At 45.0% G+C, this 24,439-nt stretch overlaps 1 protein-coding gene across 3 annotated transcripts in view; it reads right to left on the bottom strand.

Annotated features, from left to right (window-relative positions):
* The window catches only part of Mre11 (MRE11 homolog, double strand break repair nuclease), a 47,966-nt gene that overhangs the window by 21,404 nt on the left and 2,123 nt on the right, over positions 1 to 24,439 (bottom strand). For 2 of the 3 annotated variants that reach the window (XM_040735222.1, XM_040735221.1), the window contains exons 3-11: positions 24,187 to 24,319; positions 21,022 to 21,182; positions 16,704 to 16,791; positions 15,377 to 15,518; positions 12,283 to 12,397; positions 9,860 to 10,045; positions 7,557 to 7,728; positions 4,029 to 4,109; positions 1,213 to 1,339 (exon numbers count right to left, since the gene is read on the bottom strand). In XM_040735222.1, the coding sequence (XP_040591156.1) occupies positions 1,213 to 1,339; positions 4,029 to 4,109; positions 7,557 to 7,728; positions 9,860 to 10,045; positions 12,283 to 12,397; positions 15,377 to 15,518; positions 16,704 to 16,791; positions 21,022 to 21,182; positions 24,187 to 24,319 (1,205 nt within the window). Of the gene's footprint in view, positions 1 to 1,212; positions 1,340 to 4,028; positions 4,110 to 7,556; positions 7,729 to 9,859; positions 10,046 to 12,282; positions 12,398 to 15,376; positions 15,519 to 16,703; positions 16,792 to 21,021; positions 21,183 to 24,186; positions 24,320 to 24,439 lie in introns of those variants that run through there. The other variant, XM_040735223.1, reaches the window with a different exon arrangement.

Genomic DNA, 24,439 nt, shown 5'->3' with positions numbered 1-24,439 from the left:
TTCTTGCATATGGCTTTCTGTACCTACAGCAGCATATATGACCTACTTCGATATCTGAAAGATGGCTTCAGGCTGAATTCACAGCATTCATAAATTACTTTTTAAATTTTTTAAAATACTTTATTTAACTTCATTCTATATACATTGGTGTAAGGATGCCAAATCTACTGAACTGGAGTTACAGACAGGTGTGAGCTGCCATGTGGGTGCTGGGAATTGAACCCGGGTCCTCTGGAAGAGCAGTCACTGCTCTTAACCACTGAGCCATCTCCAGCCCCCCCCTTTTTTAATTTTTTTTCATTATTTCCTCATGTATGAACGTTTGCCTGGATGTATGCTTATGTACCAAGTATAAGACTCAGAGACCAGAGGAGCACATTGGATCTCCTGGAACTGCAGTTGTGAGCTACCTAGGGGGTGCTGGGAATTGAACCGGGGTCCTCTTGAAGAGCAGCCAGTTACTCTTAACCTCTGAACCATCTCTCCCAACCCTATCATTCTTAATTTCTACCACTGCTGAAAATTCTCTTACTAGTAAAAAGAGCTCTCTATAATGAACATGATTGATATTTCTTATGAAAAGGCATTATATTAGTCGATGACTTTGTTTTCTAGTTAACAGGACACTGTTTATAAAATTTAACTGGAAATGAACTACTCAATCATCAAAAATACCAAACTACAGGACACTTCTGGCTTCAAAAGTCTGGTCTTCCTAAATCACTATATACACTAAGTCAAAATATTAAAAATGCAGAAGTTCAAAGCACGTACTCTGATCATTAATCCATGGTAGGAAACATGTATTATGAACAATAAATGCCTCAAGTCTGTGAGTGCTGTTACTTACAGCTGTGTTTGCAGACAGAAGCCTTCCTCCAAGCCTTCATTAATGGCCACAAATTTAAAACTGAACAATGCTGTGTAGGTCAGTGCAAGCCTGCAGTCCCAGCACTCGGGACACTAAGGATCCAGAGTGTGAGGCCAGACTGGGCTACAGAGCAAGACCTTGTCTCCAAAAGCAAGTAAACAAACAACCAGAAAATACCCCAAATGCACATTTTCAGAAGGTAAAATATTCTCCTTACCATTATTTTATCTAACATTACAAATATTAAAGTGTCTACTACTATTTTGCATTTATTTTGCCAAAGACTGATTTATACAAATTCCAACAGAGCATTCTTCAACTTTTTAAAATAACCAGTTTACCTGTTTTTCCCTTTTGCTCCCTGTGCCTGAAAAAGTGGATGATATCTTTGGGGTTAGCGACCCGATCCACAAACTTCTGGCTAAAGCGAAGAACACTAAAAGGTTCAAAGCCTCCACTGTAGTCCACCTGGAAACACAGGAAACAGGCACCAGGTTTTGAGAAATACCCTTTTTTTTTTTGACATCCATAGTTTGAAATCTGTAGTTTGATGTCTATAGTATTTATATCAATCTAAAAGCTCAATACTTTTACATTTCCAAACTCATATTCTATGTTTAATGATCATGATGATGTTAAACCATTTGTCCTGATGACAGACTAATACTCAGAAGGTGAAGCTTACACAAATGCACTTCTTGTTCTAGAAAACAAGGAAATGTTATCCCAGCATGCTGAAATGTGGTCTGTCTCCCATGACAGCCTAGGTACACAGCATGGGTACTAGCTGAAAACAAGGTAGGCCTTTTAGGTCCATTTTTCAACTTTCAAAATAAAGGGATGAACCCTGTACTGGCTGGTTTTGTGTGTCGCTTGACACACACTAGGGTAGTGTCTTCAGATAGGAAGGAAGCCGGTTAAGTAGATGCCTCCATGAGACCCAGCTGTAAGGCATTTTCTCAACTAGTGAGCACCGGGAGAGGGCCCAGTTCATTGTGGGTGGTGCCATCCTTGGGCTGGTGGTCCTTGGTTCCATAAGAAAGCAGGTTTGGCCAGGCAGGGGAAGCAAGTCAGTAAGCAGCACCCTCCATGACCTCTGCATCAGCTCCTGCCTCCAGGTTCCTGCCCTGACTTCCTTTAGTGATAACTAGCAATGCTGAAGTATAGCCAAACAAACCCTTTCATATCCAACTTGCTTTTTGGTTATGGCGTTTCATTGCAGCAATAGAAACCCTAAGACAGATCCTTAACAAAAGAAAACACCTTCAACGCACGTCAGCTTATTCAGCTGTGTCCTAGGGAGACATCTCCAGACTGCACAAAGACAAGTGCCAAGAAAATCCAGGCAGTGAAAGATTCCATGATGTGGGTTCTGAGAAATGACTGCTTATGGTAGGTTGGAGGAGATATCCCCCATAGTCTCAGGATTAGCAGGTGTGGCCTCATTCAAGGAAGTATGTTTCTGGAGGGACACTTTGAGAGCAAAAAGCCTCAACTACCGCTAACTTGCACTCACCACTTAATAAGATGTGAGCCCTCAGTTTCTAAGACAGCCACTATGCCTGTCACCTGCTGCCTCTGCCTCTGCCCCAGCAGCATGGGCACGAACCCTCTGGAACAATTATTTGTCTTCGCTGCCTTAGTTACTGTGGGAAAATCCACCCCAAATATGGGCAGCACCGGTTAGTAGGCGCTCAGATAAGACGACAGGAAGACTATTCCCCGTTTCCTCACTTGCCTGCCTTCTTGCTGCCCAGTTGATTTATCCTGTTGCTGCTTCTGTTATTGATTCCCTTGCTGATATTAAACGCGCATTTCCTGGCTTTGACCACAAAATGAGGACCCAGTGGCTCTCCAGGAACCCTCCAGGTCTTCGCCAGCTTGGGACTGCTGGAGCACCAGCCTCCTGGACTGTGCAATGACAGGGCTCTTGGCCTCAACAGTGTGAGACTGTGACTTCTCTGACCTTGGAGGCACCAGCCGCCTCGACTGAGCACTACAAGGTTCTCAGCCCCTCGGGTGTATCGCAGGACTTCTCAAACGGTCATGTGCAGACAAATCTCTTAGGGATCTTGTCAGAAGGCAGCAGGGTCAATGTGGAACCTCAAGTTTCGCCTGTTAGACACTGGTGATGCTGAAGGTCACACTTCCCAAGCATCAGGAGTTACAAATAAATGAGGAGTCAGGACCAAATGCTGTCAAAGCCAGAACATGCCAAGAGTGGTAAGGCAGCTAAGACGGGGGAGGAGCTGGAGACAGTTCAGAGAGGGTCTGAGAGTAACTCAGTAGCAAAACTGAGGTGGTCTGCCCCATCAGAGCTTGATGACAGTGGCCTGGGGAGCGGACTGTCAGGACCGCAGGTATATATCTTAGGACAGGGAGACAGTAAGAAACACACAGGGGGCTGCTGCAAAGGAAGAGGCGGGGCAATGAAAGCCCGCTCTACCTGCTTGTATGCTGTGGGGAGGACAGGCTGGCAGCGCAGCTCACACAGCAACCACAATGAGTACATCACGTACATAAGTTAGAAGACTCTGTAATGAAATCTCAGGACAGAACGCTCCACCGGGCTGCAGGGGCACGGGAGCAGACTCTGGGAGAGCGGGAGTGGAGGATTCCTCCCTGGGTCTTCAGCAAGGCCAAGGGGCCCAGAGTGGGCGGGAGGTGAGCAAAGACAGGGCGGAGACAAGTTGCTCAGGAGTGACTGAGGGTGAGTAAAGTGCCCCTGTCTCACACACACACACACACACACACACACACACACACACACGCACGCACGCACGCACGCACGCACGCACGCACGCACGCACGCACGCACGCACGCACGCACGCACACACCCCGAGACTAAAGCAAGCCCCTCTACTGCCCTCCACTCCCTCACCACACACACACGCACACGCACGCACACACCCTGAGACTAAAGCAAGCCCTCTACTGCCCTCCACGCTCTCACCACACACACACACACACATACACACGCGTGCACACACACACGCACGCACACACACACACACACACCCCGTGACTACAGCAGGCCCCTGTACTGCCCTCCACGCTCTCCCCGCTCTGAGCACTTGACTTACCACCTTTCAGAAAAGCGTGTGAGGTCTGTATATCATGAAAACCAGTAAGGTTTGATGCACACAAAGGACTTACCCGCAGTCGGATAAGAGGCTTCTCCGGTTGAAGAGAATTGCCTAGCCGTTCGCGCTCGGCATTTTCAAGCATTTCTTCAATCTCAAAATAAAAATGGCAAAGTATTAAATTTTTCGTAAATTGGTTGACACAGTTTATACTACTGCAGGTGATGGACCAGTCTGACTCCATCCTAAGGATGGAAGCCATTTTGTTATAAGGTAGAACAAGTTCATTTCTGTTTCCTGCAAAATCCAAGCTGACCAAAGTGCTTTAACCTGTTTCTGGAATTTGCCATGCTCCCCACCCTATAGAGTTGACTCACACCTTGAATGTACCCTGATGAGATCAGATATTCTGCCAAATATTTTAAATGTTCAGCCAAGTTCCTACATAACCAAAGTTCCCCTGGAAAGCTTCCAACGCTTGAGAACCCCTAGTCATACAGTTTTTGGACAATATAAACCCGACCTTCTCCTGTGTTCAATTCTATATTTTCAGGCCCCTTTAGGGAGACAGCCCTGTATGGCAGAAAATAAATCTTGCTTAATCTGACCAAGGAATTGGGGCAATGGTCTTTGACTCGGTCTAGGATTAGACCCAGAGTTCTGCACTGATCCAGCCACTGTGACGTCCCAGCTCGCTGACAGCATCTTTTAACACACCCTGTGGTGCCACCAACGTCATCCCTTAGCAAATTATTTTGCAAACATTCTCAACAATGTTTCCATCTCTAATGTAATTCCTTCACAAGAAAATCTACAACACTGATCCTGTTTCAATTTTCTGTTCATGTTTCAACACGGGTTCCCTTGCCTTAACTTTAAACCAAATAATTCAAGGTTTTCAGTGGCATCTTGTAGACACTGCAGAAATCCGTAGGATCTTGGATTGTTCACCGTGGAAAAGTTCAAGTAAACAAGATGAGTGTTTCCAGTGTCTGAGGCTGTCTCACGCTGTACCAGGTCAGAGACCCAAAAGCAAAAGCACTTATCCCATACCGTTCCAGAGAGAGCAGATTTTAATTTCGGCACATCTTCCTAATGGCTGCAGGTGCTTGTCAGCCTGAGCACTTCTCCAAGTCTGAGATTTTACAATGCTGTCCTGCTCTCCCTGCCCCCCCCCCACACACACACATTCTGGAATTACAGGCATGCATCAACATGCCTGGCTCCTAGGCAATGACTTTACCTCAGCAGTATCTGGTGCTGCTCCATGAGCACAGGTGGACACAGGACTTAAAAAGAAGGTAGTACAGTCGGGAAAGTGGCACTGAACGTCTTACAGTCTACAGCCTCCTGTGCTAGTGACTGCGCTAGGAGATCTGCTCGGCCAGCTCTCAGTTCAACGAGCATGCACGGAGCACCCACGAGCCAGGCAGCAGCACAGCTGCTCAAGAGAAAAGCTAGGGAGCCAAGCAGGTGGCACTCCTGGGGCCATACACCACAGAGGCGCAAAGACTGAGTAAGCTCCAGGCCAGCCTAACAAAAGAACAAGGCTGTTTCAAAAATCAGAAAAAAGTTTAAAACGTAAAAAGTTTGGGCTGGAGACTTGGCTCAGTGGCTTTCAGATCAGTGGCTGCTCTTCCAGAGGCATCAGGTTCAATTCCCATCACCCACATGGCAGCTCACACCTGTGTGACTCCAGTTCCAGGAGACCTGACACCTTCACACAGACATACATGCAAGCAAAACACGAATATATGTGAAATTAAAAAAACAAAAAAGCTTGTCCTCACAAGTGTGACAACTTAACCACACACTATATTAGAATGACGACAGTGCACATGGCTTGATTCCCTGTTGCTAGCAACCATCAGGATTCTTATGATTCTCCTAAGGGTAGGGCATGCTGGGAATCCTGGCACTTGAGAGGGACAGGCTGGAGATTCACAAGCTCAGGTCTCATATCAAGAACCTGTCTCAAAAGAGAGGGGAAGGGGGAGGGAAGGGAAGGGGAAGAGAGGGGGAAAGGGAGAGGGGGGCAGATGGCAAGAAATTGGAATTTGGGAGCAGGGTTGCAGTGGAGCTCAAGCAGAGGTGGGTTCACCCTCAAAGAAGATTCCAGTGTTTTACCATGACTACAGGCAAAGGGACGGTGATGGCTACTTTTACACCAGCTTGACACAGCTAGAGCAATCTGAGAGGAGGGAGCCTAAACTGGAGAAGCCCACTACCCAGCCAGTCTGGGAAGCCGGTCAGTGTGGAGCCTGCACACACTAACACTTTTCATTTGTACAAGCCACACGCTGTTCCTTCAGCTGTGACACTGGCCAGTGCCTGATCCGAGACCCAGGCTGTGGCTGCCTGATCCGAGACCCAGGCTGTGGCTGCCTGATCTGAGATCCAGGCTGTGGTAGAGAACACGGATTAGGAGGCGAAAGCACTAAAGGCAGAGAAATGGTTTGGCATCTGTAAAACCCTGGATTAACTCCTAGAAATAACAAGGAAGAGGAGAAGGAGGAGGGAACAAAGGAAGAAAGAAAGGGAAAACGGGAGGCAGAGCCTATCCACACGCAGCACTGTGGGTGGATGAAGTGGTACCCGGAACACAGCACACACAGGCAGTCAGTATGCATCGCTGACCTCCCCATTGTCCGCATTTCCTCCCTTACTCGAGAATAGAACGTAAAGCCCAGCTGGCAGAGGGCGTGGACTGAGACTGTGAGCAGTTAGGGGAAGTCACCAGTCCACATACGGTAAAATGCACAGCCCAACCACAACAGGGCACCCAGAGCCTCCACAGAGGCTGAGGGATGGCAGCCATCTACACCACAAAGGGAGGCTGGCTTTTATGTGGAGTAGTTTTCAGGGTGGGAGGAATGTGTAATGGAGATCAGAGAGATGTGGGCCCATCATGTCCCCCCTTCTCCAAAGTCAATGTCTGCCTTTACAAGGAAGATGAGCCAATTATCAAGCAGAGACGAAACTGGATGTGTACGCTCTTTAAAAGAACTTTGGGAGAGTTAACATCTCTATATCTAGCATTCTTCTATGAAAAAAAAAGGTCTTTGCACCCAACCAAACATTCAGCCCTAAAACTCATTTATACTCCCTCCTCTAGGGCTTAGGAGCCACTGAACAGAGGGTGCAGAATGTAAGAGGCAGAAGAGATCAGGCTTGCACAAGACCAGTAGTTAGATCAACTCCTGGATACTGATGGATTCTGGAGAAGGGACAGTCATCTTCAATTATGTACTCACTAAAGACGAGCCCACCAGGTGCCAGGGCAAAACAGATGACCCTGTTTGCACTCAATGAGTCACAAAACAAAAAGACACACATGTGGAAAAGCCTTGGGGGACAGGGGTCAAGGGTAGAAGGGAGAGAAGGGGGACATCATATACATGTATGATACATGTATGAAACTGTCAAGGAACAAGTTTAATCAGGAAGTAATTCTACTTAAAAAACAAAAAGACTTTGACCTCAGTTCCTGAGCTCAGTAAACACAGGTGGCTTCCCTCTGCTCTGCTCAGCTCAGCTCTGTAACAGTAGCTCAGCGATTTCTCAAACGACATGGACCTCACTGCTGTCCTCAGACAGTTACCTTCTCCAAGCAGAAGCTCTGGATGGCCTGGGTCACCTTGGGACTGTCAGGGTTGAACAGGCTCGGGTGGTTAGCCAGGACCACGTCCTCCATGAAGAACTGCCGCACGGTGCGGAGAGGCAGCTTCTGCATGTTCATCTTCCTCCCTTTAACGCGCAGCAAGCCCACGTGTCTACACGGAGAACAAGAGCTCAGCCATAAAGTACACATCCTCAGGAAGACGACTCAACCAAGCTTGGGGTGCATGCCTGTGATCGTGGCACCCAGGAGACTGAGGCAGGAGGATAGCAAGTTAGAGGCCATCGGTGACCCCTTCTTAAATAACAGGCTCCATTTTTTTCTTCTTGTAAGATATTTTCTTATAAAACAGTACTCTTAAAAGTAGATGTTTCTGTCAAGTTAATTTTAATTTTTAGAGTAGAAAATGGGAAACATTCTTTTTCACAGGAATATACTCCACCATCTGCTGTCTGAGCAAATACGGTTTCATAAAGGAACAAACCTGACAACAATATAAGAAAATGCTGTCCTGATCATGACAGAGTCACAGAGAAAGCCACAAGCCCACACCCACTGCCCTGCTCTTTATACCAACGTTACCATAGCCATCTAACCCTGAGCAGATTCACTGGGTAAGGCCTCCCACAGAAGCCCAGTTCACAAAATGTTAACAACTTAAACAAATTGGAACGCTAGGCACGGCAGCACATTCTTTAATCTCAAACTTGGGAGCGGAGGGAGGAGGACTATGAGTTCAAGGTCAGCCTGTACTATACCTTGAGATGACAGCGTAAAAGCCACCTCCCAACACGGACACAAAAGATATTAGATATGCTACAACAGCACACTTATAAGAAGCAGTTTTTATAAACAAGTAGCAATCCTTAAACTGCCCACAGCCCAGTTGTAATGGCAAACCATAAAAGTGACTTTTCAAGGGTGTTCTTCTGTACAAACTTTGTAAAACATGTAAATGTCTACATAGTAGATAATTTGAAACTTAATTTATAAATGCTAGTCTTGAATTTTCCTAAAAGGCAGCAAAATCACCACCACCAACCACCACCGAGCAACCGCTCTCAGTAAAAAAGCTTAACCATGTCAGCACAGCCACGTGTTACTGCCCTGCCGGGACAGGAAGCGAGTCAGGCCAGATCTTCAGTGCCTTGACACCTCTAAGGGATCCTGCCAACTGCCATTTAAGCTGCTCAAATCTGAATCTAATCGCACTGAGTGGAAATTCTAGGGGTGACCCTGTAAGGCTGCAGAAACCCAGAGGCAGTGAGGAGAGGAGGGCCCTGCGTGAGCCGAGGCTGAGCTGGGATGCTTTACCCCAAGAGGCTATACCCACTCTCCACTGGCTTACAGGACTGCTCTCCATGGTGATTGCCCCTGTATCCTTGTCACAGAGGAAGAGGGAAAGGGAGAATCTGGGAGCCAGGTGAGACGTTGGTAATTAAATAGTTCAGCCCCTGGCTTCCCTTTATAACTGAGAAAGAAGACCATGTCCAGGCAAGCTACATAGAAACTGTTCAAGACCTCAGAACTTACTGAAAAGCTCCCACTTTATTGTGGGGGGAAAATGCATGCACAGCAAAGTTAGGGCTTTGGTAGGGAGCCCATTTTATGCAATTCTTGGAGTCTACTGTGAAGCATTTTATTAAATCTACCCACCCTTCCCTATTATCTTCCACTTTAGTTTTCAGATGACTTTCAAAGTGAACTATGCATATCTGTACTCCTCTCAAAGCAGCAAGCGTTTGTTTCACTTTTCATTTTTAAATTTACTCAGAGATAAATGAGATAATTAAAGAAAAAAAAAAACACCTCAAAACAAAGAAAACGGGCCAGGCGGTGGTGGCCACACCTTTAATCCCAGCACTCGGGAGGCAGAGGCAGGTGGATCGAGGTCGGGCTGGACCGATAGCCTCCGAAACTATACAGAGAAACCCTGTCTCGTAAAAAAAAAAAAAAAAAAAAAGAAAGAAACCGGTGCAACTACAGTAGCAAACTTTCATACGCAAAGTGGCCTTCAGCAGAGGAGAGAGTGCTCAGCAGATTGAGCACTTGCCCGCAAGCCTAAAGACCTGTGTTTGATTGCAGAACCAAAACAAAGTGTAAAAGAGAACTGATTCCACAAAGTTGGGTTCTGACCTCACCTCTCCCCTCTTGCCCCCCCCTACATAATGACTGTAATCTATAAACTAAATAAGCTGTTCTCTGCTGTCAACACCATGGATGTGGGGTAACCAGACTACAGCAAGGATTTCTTAGGAACTGACTTGGAGTATGTAAGTACTCACTTCTTCACCGCTTCTCCGGGGGAAAGAGAAGTCACCACTGAGCTTCCAGGCTGAGACACATAGAAGAGCTGCTGCTCATTTTTGGTTGGGCCAATTTTACACTCGTGTTCATGGCCCCAGATAACAAGGTCAATGAAGTCATCCAAAAACTGTTCTGGGATGAAGTTGGTACTTCCGTGTTTACTCCTACACCAAGATTTAAGAGCAGAACGTAAGTCCACAGCAGGTCTACACAGATCTTCTTTCTCTATCCAAGGAGAAGGGTACTGTATCGAATTCCAAAGCACAGATTATACACTTGCAGGATATAATCAAACCAGAGGCCTGACAGGAAGCAGGAAGGGGCCAGGTCTACACTGAAAGGAGATGGCAAAGCTTACAGAGAGAGTACTCTACTTTGGTCAAGTCAGGAAACAAGAGCTCTGTCGATGGGTGTCGGTGGCACACGCCTTTAATCCCAGCACTCGGGAGGCAGAGGCAGGGGGATCTCTGTGAGTTCAAGACCAGCCTGGTCTACAAGAGCTAGTTCCGGGACAGCCTCCAAAGCCACAGAGAAATCACAGACATGCACTCTGGTGGGACATGTGTTCCTCACAGACACGCACGTGAGGAGTGACAACGGTTCTCTGTGCACTCTGTATAAACAACAGGAACAAATAGGACAAAAATGTCGTTCAGGGGCAGAGCACTCGCCAAGCATGTGCAAGGGCCTGGGTTTGAACCTCAGACACACACTGACATGCACCAATAGTCCAGGCTTCTTTAGGGGAAAAAAGTCACCAATATGCAAAGGAAAAGACAAAACAGTACTGTTTAGATAGTTAGATTGGAATCAGCATGAACTTATGGTTGTGGTTTTTTATGCACACAAACATTGCCCAGAAATTTAGGTATGTTCACACGTGTTACTATATATTAACTGTTCACTGACAAGGCTGAGAGATCCAGCACCAACAGGCACACCTAGAGTTCACGTGAACATTAGTTCTAAGTACTGCCAATAAAAGCAATCACAACTCCTTGAAGGAGTGGTTGATTCCAAGGGGAGGGCAGGAAAATACAAGATTAGACTGCAGCATCTTGTGAGGTAAGTGCTCAACAAATAAACTAATAAACACAAACACACAGATGCGCTCTCTCTCTCTCTCTCTCTCTCTCTCTCTCTCTCTCTCTCTCTCTCTCTCTCTCTCTCTCTCTCTCCCCCTTTCCCCTGCCCTAAGTCCTTGATATAAAAACACAGGAAAATCAATGAGGAAGGGTCTGGTTTTTCCTACAAGAATCCCAATGACTGAATAAGGCAAGAATAAAGACAAACCGCACGAAGTCTTACACCACAATGCTAACTGCTAGACACAGTCACCTTGCAGGCTCAAGTTTGTCCCCAACAGTGTCATGGGAAACAAGGTATTCACATGGTTATAACCTATTTTCCCTAAGTATTAATTTCAAAAGGGAAAATGGGAACTGCACTGAGAGGCAAGCTGTGGTATAGCATCACCGTCTTCTGCAGTGAGATGGCACACAACAACCCTCAGCAGGGCCTTCCACCTTCCATTATGGCTTAGTCTTTTGGAATAATGGGTTTCCCTGCCTCTTTTCCCTGTGTGGGACAAGGTGAGGCAGAAAAGGAAATGCTCAGCGGTGTAAAGGTTCAAGGAATTCACGCATACCAAAACACACTTGAGACACAGGTTCAGACTCCTAAGTCTGCTTTCTGAAGACTTGCACTGACGCAGCATTTAGCCTAAATGCACTTCAATACACTGCACAGTCAGGCCCAAATCCCTGGAGTCTTCAGAGGTGTCCCAACTGTGTCTCTTCCCTTCCAGCTTCCTGTAATTACTCTGAACACCTCACCTCACATTTCAACTGTAGGGATCACAGGACGCACTATGCTGATTTCTCTTCCTCCCAATCTACCGTGAACTCTACCAACAGAATAAACTACCTACAACCACTAGCAAAAGACAGCTGATCTAGCTATGTTTCTGGAAGAGCATTCACACAACACACACAAACACACAGGTGTGTAGAAAAAGTGCGCCCTGAATCAAATTTTATAAAGCAAAACAATGTGAAATAAAATGCTAACTGACAGAGGAAAAATACAACTACAGATCAATAACACTTCTAAGCACCAGGAAGGATGACATTCAGACATGCAATATTAAACACTTGCGATTCCTAATATACTAAGTATCTTCTATGGATAATACAGTCAACAGTAAAGCACATGGTATGATTAATTCACAACCCAAATAATGTTTCCTAAGGGGTATGAGGAAGCAGATGTGACGGGGCAGGGGTGGCAATGTTCCACTCTTCGCTGCATCAAAGAGTCTGTTAGGGTCTCACTCATTCCAGGCAAACGGTCTTGCAGACAGGTGGTGGGAACCTCAGGGCTTCGCGCAGAGTACTTCTACCTGTTCTGATGGATCACAAATAAGTTAAACCATGAGCTCTCATCTTCCTTTGGTCTCAGCATGGTTACTTTTTTATTGACAAACATCCGATAGAGCCTTTCATCAGGAATGGAACCTGTGGAGAGACATACACTATTTTAAAATGATTTTCCCATTGTGGATTTAAAAGGTGAAGAATCTTTACTTGTAAAGTATGCATTTCTCAAAGGACTACATTTTCCTGTTCAGATATCTGAATTCTGGAATCACATGTATAAATGGTATCTACTAACAAATGCCCCAGGTTCATGTACAACAGCACTCAGGTGCATTCAAAGAACAGTTTCTACTTTGGGAACCATGTAAAGAGAAATAAATTCTATGCTTACATCCCCATCAGAATGTCTAGTAACATATTTCTCACCCCTTCAATATGAATGTCAAGTAAATGCACTTTTCAACTATGACATACCATATAACATGCACAGAAATTAACACATGAAAATGATGAGATTTTCTAAAATGTACTTTAAGGCCCGATACTGTTGTATATACTGAGTTTGTGCTTTTTTGTTATGTTTCTCGAGACATGGTTTCTCTGTGTAGCTTTGGAGGCTGTCCTAGAACTCGCTCTTGTTGACCAGGCTGGTCTCGAACTCACAGAGATCTACCTGTCTCTGCCTCCCAAGTGCTGGGATTAAAGGCGTGTGCCACCAATGCCTGGCTCGAGTTTGTGCTTTTTAATAATTTAATGATTTTAAGTAATTCTTCCTATACTCAGAGGCTTGCCTTGGTTTAGCAGAAGACATTAAGAAAACAAGTAACAAAACAGTAATAAATTCTCATCATTCTGTTAGAAGGAAAGGCCAAGACACGGACACAGAACACAGAGAGCAGCTGCGGAGCTGGAGAGGGTTTAAACAAGGCTACTACCTCACGTTCTGACTAGAGAAGAAAAGCCAGTGATGGACACATAGAGGTCTGGGTGTGCGCAGTAAACGGTGAGGCGGACACAGGCCTGCAGGGCTGTCGGGGAAACCTACACGCTAAAGCACCGAGGTGTTGGGAAAGCCTGCAGACTCGGGCTGAGGGAACGGGCAACCCGCAGCAGCCGCTTCCTAGGAGCCGAGTATGTGCAGACAGCAGGTTGTCAGTGCAGGGGAGCAGGAACCCCACTTCTGCCAACACCCACAGGTGTAAGGACTGTCAGCAACACAGGGACAGCAGGCTCCAGATTGGGGGGCGGGTGCTGAGAACTCGCTGATCACAAAGCACATGCCTTAGGTATAGCATGGAGTGGACCAGGCTGAACACAAAGCACATGCTTTAGGGTTAGCGTGGAGTGGACCAGTTAAGGAGGACAGAACAGGATAGACAACTTGGGAAGCAAATGCCACGGAAGAGGGGTGCTCCAGATATCAGTCAAGACACAGTTCAGACATAAGAGCCAGCCATTTCTCTGCAGACACAATGTCCAACACCACAGACACCAAACCTGCCAATGGCTTCGTGTTCTATCTCAGATTCAGACATAAAGCACAATCAATGGGCTTCACACGCTATTTCTAGCCTCAAAAACACTTGAGATGAAAAATATACAGCATTTTTAAAATATGTTCTTTAGAACAGTGTTTAGTTTTCATTCACATGTAATAAAGCCCAGCAAAAAAAGCTTTTCTAGAGAACACTAAAGAAATGGAAACAGAAGCCAAGAGTGGCGGCGCACACCTGCGATCCCAGCACTCAGGAGGCAGAGGCGGGTGGAGCTCTGAGTTTAAGGCCAGCCTGGTCTACAGAGCGAGTTCCAGAACAGATAGAGCTACATAGTGAAACCCTGCCTTGAAGAAACCAAAGAACACACAAATTAAAAAAGGAAGGGAGGGAGACAGGGAGGGAGGGGACAATGAAAACTGATAAAGCAAAGTGTGTGTGTGTGTGTGTGAGAGTGTGAGTGTGAGTGAGTGTGTGTGAATGTGTATGTGAGTGTGTGTGAGTGAGTGTGTGAGTGAGTGTGTGTGAATGTGTATGTGAGTGTGTGTGAGTGTGTGAATGTGTATGTGAGTGTGTATGTGAGAGTGTGAGTGTGTGAGTGTGTGAATGTGTATGTGAGTGTGAGTGTGAGTGTGTGACTGTGTGTGTGTGAGTGTGTGTGAATGTGTATGTGTATGTGAGTGTGTGTGTGAATGTGTGAGTGTGTGTCTGTGTGTGTGAGTGTGTGTGTGAATGTGTATGTGTGTGAGTGTGTGTGAGTGTGTATGTGTGTGTGAGTGTGTGTGTGTGTGTGAGTGTTGTGTGAGCATGCATGCCAATGTGCATGTGGAGACCAGAGGTCAACCGTGAGTGTCATTCTTTGGGTGCCATCTACCTCGTTTTGAAGACAGAGCCTCCGACTGGTCTACAGTTTCCTGATTTGGCTATGGTGGCTGCCCAGTGAGCCCTAAGGATTTTCCCTTCTTCACTTCCCCAGCGCTGGGGTTACAAGCACAAACAGCACACCCAGGGTAAAGCATATCTCTGAATCTGCTTTAATATTAATGTGTCAGTTGTAGAATAGGTGATAATGTGAGCCTCTAATGCACCAGATATATAAATCATTTTCTACCAGTCACACGGAACAAGTGAAACAGCAAAACGAGCTTTAACATATGTAATCTGTTGATGGTGGGCCTTCCTCCATGTCCGTGTCTAGTGTGTCACAACTCACAGTAGCCAGACCCCAGTCTCACAAACAAAACAGGCTAGGGTCAGGATGCTAGACAGGATGCTCTGACCTCCCACAGACGTCTACAACAACGAAAGCAGTTCTGCTAAGTAGTGCGCATTGCTATCACCTAGCTTTCCAAATGTGACTAAAGAAAAGGTCCAAAACAATAACTAGAAACTAGGCAAAGTGTTTGAGTATGAATAGTTATCGGTCCCTAGAAATACTAAAGCACTTTGAGCAGAGCATTTCACCATCTTTTAGTTATCAATAAGGAATAATCAAATTTGTCTGACTTTTCCTCCTTTGGAAGACACTTGGTCCAAACTCTCTAAAACTGTATTAGATAACCGTTCACACAATTATTGACTGAAGTAGACAATGGATACCATCTGACCTAAGCCAACCACCTACCTAGGCCGTACAGAGCGAGTTTTGTGTTTCCTTTCTGCAGCAGAACTGGACTAATGTCAATCTTCTCCACAGACATTGACCGTCCAAAGTGATTCACAAACCCAGCACAGCTTAAAACATCCAGGGCACAGAGGGCATCTGCCTGTGCGAAAGTTTCAAAGAGCATGAGTGTGTCCACAGAAACGGATGGCCTGGGGGAGAATCTACCACCCTACGGTTTAAGTGAGCATCACACTCCCACAGCAAAAGCACACTCTGCAGACCACAAGTTAAGTGTATCTTGCTCACAAAACTTGGGATCAAAGTATTTTCAGATTTGGGGTTTTCTTGACTTTAGAAAGCCTGTGCAGATCTTACCAGGTGAGAATCCCAAGGTGAAAACCGAAAACCTAAAATGATCTATGCCCAAAAACTTCTGAGTCTCAACTTGGAGATCTTTGTAACACTTTTAGCTTAATAGTTTTTGAATTAAGGGCACTCAACCAGTAATTACAAAACCAGATTATGGCAGTGTCTTCTCAAAACAAAAGCCCAATGTTTACTTGCCACCTTCTCCCAGCTACCTATCATCCACAGCAGCTGAGAGGATCTGCTGGTGCAAAGCTAGAATCTCATCCCTACCATGGTGCCCTGGCCCCCAAACACAAGTTTAGCTGTGGAGTCAGTGCCTTGGGGTAGGAAGCAGAACTTTTATAAAATGGAATTTTGGGGGGGAAGGGGGCATATATGATTGCATTAATGACACAGTGACGGAAGACACAAAGGTACTTTGTATCTGCACTGCCAGGCTTACTTCCATATCAAACAGGGAATAAAATAATTAAATCTAGACTTAAAATACTAAAGAGAACAGTCATTTTTACAGTGAGAATCCAGGAGCTCAAGTATGCTGAGGAGCTCTAAATAGATAGTCACTCCTGCTCCCAGCTACTCACTGTGAGCCAGTCTCCAAAGAAACAAAAGCAAGGCCTGGTATCGGGGGCTGTAACTCCAGCTAGCGACAGGCTGAGGCAGGATCACAAGCTCAAAGCCAGCCTGGGCAACTTAACGAGATCTTGTCTCAAAGAGTAACAAGAGGGCTGAGGATGGTAGAGCTGTCACCTGACATGTGTCAGATGCTGGTTTCCACCCTCAGTATCGCAAGGAGAAAACCAGCATGACTCTCTCATACGACAACTCTTACTCCATGTTAAAACAAACAAAGAAATATAAAAACATCACCAACAATAATACATTGGCTTCATGGTTCAATGTGACGGCAAATTATTGAGGAACGCTTTGCACTCATTCAATGTCGTTCTTAAGATTCCAACAGATTTATAATTACCCCTGTGGGATCGTCATGGTTGCCATGGATACTAAACACTGGAATGGAAATGTTGAGATTGCCATCCTGATAGTTCACCCATGGAAACCTTAAAAGAAAAAAAAGAGCGAAAGTTTCTGTAAGGGATAAAAGCTGTTTCCCCAAAACTTTCCTTCCAAGCAGTAATGCGCTAGGCAACTACAAACACTTACTGGCAGGCAGACAATCCCAGCTCGGTGCTGGAAATAAACTGTTACATTAAATGTTTGGAAGTATAAATGTCTGAGTAAGAATGTCTAAGAATAGACAGCACCGGGAAGGTGGGAGGTCTCTAAACTGTTTAACTGTTTGTGTCAGGGTTCTCCCCATAGCTTGGAAGAAAGGAGAAAACAATCCGTTCTCATATAACAGTGCTGCTGCTTGGGGGTTTTGGGATCCCAAACACCAGGATTCACAGTCCATCGCCAGCTCCACTGCATCCCTATTTGCATTTTAGTCCCCGCCCACTCCTTCCCCAGCCATCAGGCTCCTCTTCTCTGGGACAAGGGTAAGCAATTTCTTCTGTCTTTCCAGGATTTACCTATATATGTATTAAAAAGAGCATGCCTTCCTGCTTACATATGCTAGCACAATATGGCTTTCTGTCCCTGCTTGACCTTGAACTCCTTCCAGAGATCCTGTACACAGAGAGCTCTCCTCGGCTTTTTGCCAGCTGCACATACTCCACAGGGGGGCTGACTATCCAGAGCTCAAGCAGGCCCCCACCATTTAGACTCCTCCTGGCCTTGTTTTCCAAGTGATGCCACAGGGAATGTGTACCAGAGATCGCGCCTCCCAATCTCAGCCCATGGTTCTTATCAACCCTTTAAGTCTACACCAGTGGTTCTGAACTCTGCCACAAGCTCTAATTACCCAAGGATCTTTAAAAAAAAAAAAACATTTCCCATGCCATACTCCAAGACTCACCAGTTGTCATGGAGACGGGACATGAGCACCTGGGTAACTGAGAACTGTCTGCCTACACCAGTGTCCGTGAGAAAACATTTAATCTATTCATCTGGTGCCTTATAATAAGACAGTTTCTCTTGACAGGCATTAACACTACCCCATTTCTGTGCACTATGTGCACTCTGCCTGAAGTTTATAAACTAATGGACTTCTTTAATCAACATTGGAAATTCAGCCTTAATTTGTGCTGAGCTATAAGTACTCTTCCTTAGTGAACTATGATTTTTAATTTTCTCTGGGATTCCTTTGGCATATATTTTTTTAAGAAGACAAATATATCAATCTTTTTTTCTAGCTCCTGGATTTCATACATGACCTCTCAAATTCAAACTACAAACAATTTGTAGTTTGGGAAGTTAACAGGACTCTAAGATTAAAAACCTTTGTAGAAGACTTCCTTCTATACTTAATAATTTCTTGTAGAACTTTCATTGAATAATAGGTATTTCCCCCAAGGTGGGAGCTATCACCGCCTGTGACATGAGGCTCTTTCTGGAGTTCCTAGTCTCTCTCCCCTCTCTGCTAGTTCATGAGTCACATTTTTAATTACTGGTAATCTGACCAGGCTACTTGATATTTCCTTGTTTCAGATTTCTCTTTTGCGTTTGTCGTTTTCCCCATATGACAGAAGGAAACCAGAGCAACAGAAAGAGATGAAGTGAAGTTAGTATTCATATCAAAAAAGAGAGTCAAAGATAAAGCACATGGGGAAGAACAATGAGAACTACTATTAGAAAAAGTAAAAGATAAGAGTTTCCTGAAATTAAGACAGGTCTGCCGGGCATTGGTGGCACACGCCTTTAATCCCAGCACTTGGGAGGAAGAGGCAGGCGGATCTCTGTGAGTTCCAGGCCAGCCTGGTCTACAGAGCGAGTTCTAAGACAGCCTCCAAAGCAATGCAGAGAAACCCTGTCTCGAGAAACCAAAAAAAAAAAAAAAAAAAAAAAAAAAAAAGACAGGTCTAGGGGCACAGGCTTTGAATTCTAGCACTTGGGAGGAAGATGAAGTTGGATCTCTGTGAGTTCAAATCCAATCCAACCTGATCTACATAATGAGATCCTGTCTCCCCCACCAAAAGAAAGAATTTCCTGAATTGCTGAAAAACAATTCTTGATTAAAATGCAGGAGAAAGGGCGGGAACTCCTTAGTAAAGTGAGCTGGCGTGTGAGGTCTTGGATCAACCCCCATCACCACTGTAAGAGCAAATGAAAAGTGAAGTGTTTGATGAAACCAAAGCAGGTAAATAGAATTCAACTCCAGCTAACAGCTGAAGGCAATAAGGAATGCCTCAGTCACCTGAATGCTTTCTGCAGGTCAACAAATACTCTTAAGCATTTTCTCGATAACTCAATCTCCATAACGTATGTACATGGCACAGTAAGTGAATGACTTAGTCATGTGACCATTAAATGACAGAACCAGGATCTAAACTGACACCTCGCAGAGTCCATGCTCTTTTGGTAGCTGGGGAGATAGGCCAGAGAGTCTGTGAAGCTGATGCTTGCCCACACTGGCTAGGCCTCACAGTCCTGCTCTGTCTCCAAGGTGATGAGATTACGGGCACGCATAACCTCATCCAGGAAATCCATGTCTTAAGTACCATGCTTTACTGGCTTTCCAGCAATTAATCTGACACAGACTCAACAGCAACAAAATAAATAAATAAGAGCTCATCTCTCTCATATGCCTAAAAAAGGGGGCATGCGTGGTAGTGTACACCTGTAATCACAGCTAACAGGGACACCGAGGCAAGAAGATCCTGAGTTTGAGGCCAACGGGGATATGTGGGACACGTTAGGGAAATAGAAGGGGCTAAGGAAGGCGCTCAGGGACAGAGGTAGTTTAACAGATACCCGTGAATACTCTGGCATTCCTTCCTCCAGAGTGGACTGTAGTCCTCTCCCATCGAGTGTGGGCTCACTTCTAACTAAGAGCAATGGAAAGAAAAACAGCTTTGCACTGTGAAGCCTGAAGACATCTTAGCCTAATGACCAAGGCCAATGACACCAGTGAAGTCTTGCAGAAGTCACAACACAAGGTCCTAACACGAGGCTATCAGAAGAGTCCCTCACTCCAGTGACAGTCTTCCCTGCAAGCCCACAATCCCTGTCTAGGAAAAACAAGAAAAAAGCAAATGAGAGGTCTATAAAGACTAGCCAGTCAGTTCCAAGGTCATCAAAGACAAGGAAAGAAAGAGAACCTGACACCATGTACGACTAAGAACACATCTCACTAAAATATAATGTGGTATCCTTATAACAGTGAAAAAGAAAACAATGGCTTGGGCTGGGGATACAGTTCAGTGGCAGAGTATTTGCTTAATATCCACAAGGCCCTGGGCCCCATCCCCAACATGGCAGATTAAAAGAGATTTACTATGTAAGACCTACACCAAACCTGTATCGGGCAGCAACAAGAAACCATGAGCACAGCCAAAAGAACAGGATTGGGGAACCCTTTTACTAAGCCTAAAAAAATGGCTTACTAGCTAGCATAGAAAAGTAGCTTGCACAAATCATGTGTTTAAAACACCACTGGGCAGTGGTGGTGCACGCCTTTGATCCTAGCACTTGGGAGGCAGAGGCAGGCAGATTTCCGAGTTCAAGGCCAGCCTGATCTAAAAGGAGAGTTCCAGGACAGCCAGGCATACACAGAAAAACCCTGACTGGGGGGGAAAAGAAGGAAAAGGAAGGAAAGAAGGAAGGAAGGAAGGAAGGAAGGAAGGAAGGAAGGTTGATTAAAGAATACCAAGTTTTAAAACTGAAAAACAAAAACAAACCCCATAAGACACCAAATAGGATGAAAGAGCTAAGAATAAACGTAGGCCCAACATTAGTTGAGAAATACAAAAAACTGCATTTACTATAGAAACTGCCTAGAATGAAGGCAAAAGTGCTGACAGGTAATAGATAACGCATTGGTTTCACCACCATGACACAATCTAGAATCACCTGGGAAGCACCTCAGTAAAGGCTTGTCCACTGGCCTATGGGAATGCTCTCATCTCCAATAACCAATAAAGAAAGCCACAGCCCACTGTGGGCAGCACCATTCCCTAAGTTTTAGTCCTGAACTATACGAGACAAGAGAAAGCTAGCTGAGCAGTGAGCAGGCATGTACTCAGTCTCTCTGCTCTTGACCGTGGATGCAACTAGCTGTTTTCCCAAAATGATGGACTGGAACCTGGAATTCTAAGTCATATAAACCCTTTCCTCTTAAAGTTGCTTCGTCAGGTATTTTGTAACAGCAACGAGAAACAAAACACAGACGTATATATTATACAGAAGTCATACCCAAGGAAACCTTCCCTCAAACATAAGTGTACTCTTACCTACTAAAACCAAAGTTGACTGACTGGTCACTGATGATCTCAAACTGCACGGGGCGATCACCCATACAGTACTTCCTAAGCAACTCCAAGCAGCTGTGAAGGGTTTTCCTTGAGGGCTTGTTTTCATGGAAAAGATCACCACCTAACAAAATAAAATCCACCTAATCAACAGAAAACAGTGTTAAATTAGTAAGTTTAAGGTAACAAAGGTCTAAAGTACAGAGAGACAGAAAAAAGATTTCAAGCCTGATGTGAGCCCTTAACTCTCTACTTTAAGACAACACTTAGCAACATAGCCAAGTGAGGCTACTGCTCTCTTTTAAAGAGGGGAGCGGGCACCCCAGTGGTCGGCCTGAGGTTGAGTCACAGCACAAAGGAATGGAGATGGACAGAAAAGGACAAAGACAGCTAGTTTTCAATTATTCAAAAGACACTGAGCTTCAGCCTCAATGAGAGACTCTCAAAAAAATAGGAAGACATCCAACATCAACCGCTGGCCTCTACATGCACATATGAGCACATGCACTCACATACCAACATGTAATGTGCTCTCTTGCTCTCTCTCCCCCTCTCTCTCTCTCTCTCTCTCTCTCTCTCTCTCTCTCTCTCTCTCTCTCTCTCTCTCTCTCACACACACACACACACACACACACACACACACACACACACACACACACAAAGCTTTAAAATATCAAGGAATGTCAGGCAGTGCTGGAGGACATTCTAATCCCAGCACTCAGGAGGCAGCGGCATGCAGATCTCTGAGTTCAAAGCCAGAGCTACATAGAGAAACCCTGTTTTGCAGGAGGGGAGAGGATCAAGGAACAAAGGAATAAAATAAGAATAGCTAGATGACAAGGGTGCATATATAAGAGAAGTTAAAAGACAAGAATTTAGATTTCAAAAACAAATAGTTAAGAAAAAATCCTGAAAGACCAATATGCACTTGGAAGATGCAGAGTGAGGGAGAAGGGAATCAGAAAACAGGCAGAAATGAACAAAGCAATTTACAGCCAGGCTGGAGGGGAGGTTGTGCTTTCAGACCCAGAGTTACAAAAAAGCATGCCCAGGGTTCTGTGGAAGGAAAACAGGCCTCCTTAAGCTTCTGTCCCCTCAGGGAAAGAGTCCAGCTTAACAGAAAACAAAATCAGCAAGCTCAGTCAATTTCTAAGGGTCCTGACAGCTCCTATATCCTTTCAAGGTATAAGTTAAGTTTGAACCCACTGGGAAAGATCTGAGACTTTATCGAAACTTAGAATAAAATTAAATAAATTTCTCACTGCTAGCCAAAGGACAACAGTACTGGAACCAAATCTAAGAGCTAAGTTTTCTTAGGCATCACACAAGAACACATTACTAAGCAACAAAAAGACTTTACTGACATAGAATTTCTCCATAAAGAACATAAATAAGTGATAGGTGAATAAAATAATTTCACATGAGGCCATTCAAAAAAAAAAGCAGCATACTGTCACAGAGTGCTTGGAGGTATAAAGGAAAAATCTCTTCAAAAAAGTAAATTATGGTGACAAGTGCCTATAAGCCAGCATTTAGGAGATGGAGGGCCAGAGTTTCAAAGCTGCCCTTAGCTACCTATTCTGAGTTCAGAGGCAACATGGACTGAGACCACCTCAATAAACCCCCATTCCACTGCCCCCAAAAGTAAAATGTGAAATGAGAAGTCCACCCCACCCAAAGCCAGGTGATAAATCAGAAAAGTTGGCCAACAGGGGACTGGAGAAGAACCACCGGTGTGCATGAGGCAGGGCAACCAAGGACCCAGAGCCCTGGGAGGACCAAGGGCAATTATAAGGGTCCAGACTCCTAGGGGAAACAGGTAGCATCCCTTGTAAGGACCCAGAGCCCTGGGAGGACCAAGGGCAATTATAAGGGTCCAGACTCCTAGGGGAAACAGGTAGCATCCCTTGTAAGGACCCAGAGCCCTGGTACTGTTATGGGCCTACCAGGACAGTGAGGAGGGTAGCAGAAATTCAGGGGGACCAGAGGGAAACGGCTGGTAAGGCAGACGGCACCAGCATGTTTATTCTCCTGCTCCCTCTTGGGCTTTGTGGACAGTCATCCACCCTCTGGGACGCTCCCCACTGCAATCCCCGACAGAGTTCAACAACCTCCCACATGGCAGATTCCCCTCCGGTTAGTTTTTTAGCAACACCACCATCATCCACCCAGGTTCAACACACTTGACTCATTTTCAAATTCTGAAATTAATGTATGCACACCTTCTCTTTGTAACTTCTCTCATGTTTACTTTTTCTTTCCACCCCTAACGCCCCAGTTTTAAAAAGCATTAAAATGCTCTTCAATACATGCTACAATACCAGGCTGCCAGAAGACATTCCACTGCACAGAACACAAACCGAGTCTGATGTTTGCAGCTCTCCTCATTAACACAGCTCAGATACTCTCCGTTCTAGTTTTTAATTACTACAGTAATGGAGTGATGGAGGACGGCCTTGAACTTGCTGCCTCCACCCCTCAGTGTTAGGATTAGGATGTGCCACTACACTCAATTTTTATGTAGTGCTGGGGATCATGGTACATAAGCACTCTACCAACTGGGCTACATTCTCAGTCCTCTTCAGCACACACACAGCCCAGAGGCGAACGAAACCAGTCACCTAACACAGTCCATGTAGTCTTACACCTGTGCCTGTATTTCTGCTTCACACTGAATGTCCATTCTGTGTCCCCAACATTAAAGACTGCTTCTCCTTCAACATACATTGAACGTCAACTCCTTGACTAAGCTCATGTAGTTCCATTTAAACAGCCTCTACCTCTGACATCCCAGGAAATGGTGCTTCTATGGGCCTCTCCACAAATAACCTTGTATTTGAATGTTTGGGATTTTTTTGTCTCATATTCCAGTTGACTGTATGTTCTTTGAAAACCAACAGCTATCTTTTTATTTCAGGTTTCATCACTAAACACCCTGTGTTTCTAAATTTGGAGGTTATTTGTCAAGGCAGTTTCCGCTTCGATTATGAATAGGAAGTACTCGAAATTTTAACTGGGCTTTTGGTATATTGACACTTAGCCAGGAAATGTGAATGTATGAGGTTATACAATTAACTCTAACTTAATGGAAGAGCCTGTTACCCAAGGAAGCACAGTAGAGCCCACACAAATGTAACTCAAGCGTACTTCATTTTCCAGGGCAAGTCTTAAAATTTCATCAAATGTCACAAATGTATCATTTCCTCGAACTGCATCTTTCTCCATAAATCCAAGGTGAATATCAGTGGCAACGAGGATTTTAAATGTGTCTTCATCATCACTGTATTAAAAAAAAAATCAATGCAGTGCATTAAAAGGATATTCAAGCAAATGGAGACCTAAACATAAAATAGAGCAACCATAAAACAAAATCATTTTTCTAGCCTCAGCCTTGAGTACT

The sequence above is a fragment of the Mesocricetus auratus genome, unplaced genomic scaffold (genome assembly GCF_017639785.1).
Source record: "Mesocricetus auratus isolate SY011 unplaced genomic scaffold, BCM_Maur_2.0 Super-Scaffold_100044, whole genome shotgun sequence".
In the NCBI taxonomy this organism is placed as follows: domain Eukaryota; kingdom Metazoa; phylum Chordata; class Mammalia; order Rodentia; family Cricetidae; genus Mesocricetus; species Mesocricetus auratus.
The sequence above is the reverse complement of the archived record's forward strand: the minus strand, read 5'-3'. Positions and strand labels throughout refer to the sequence as shown.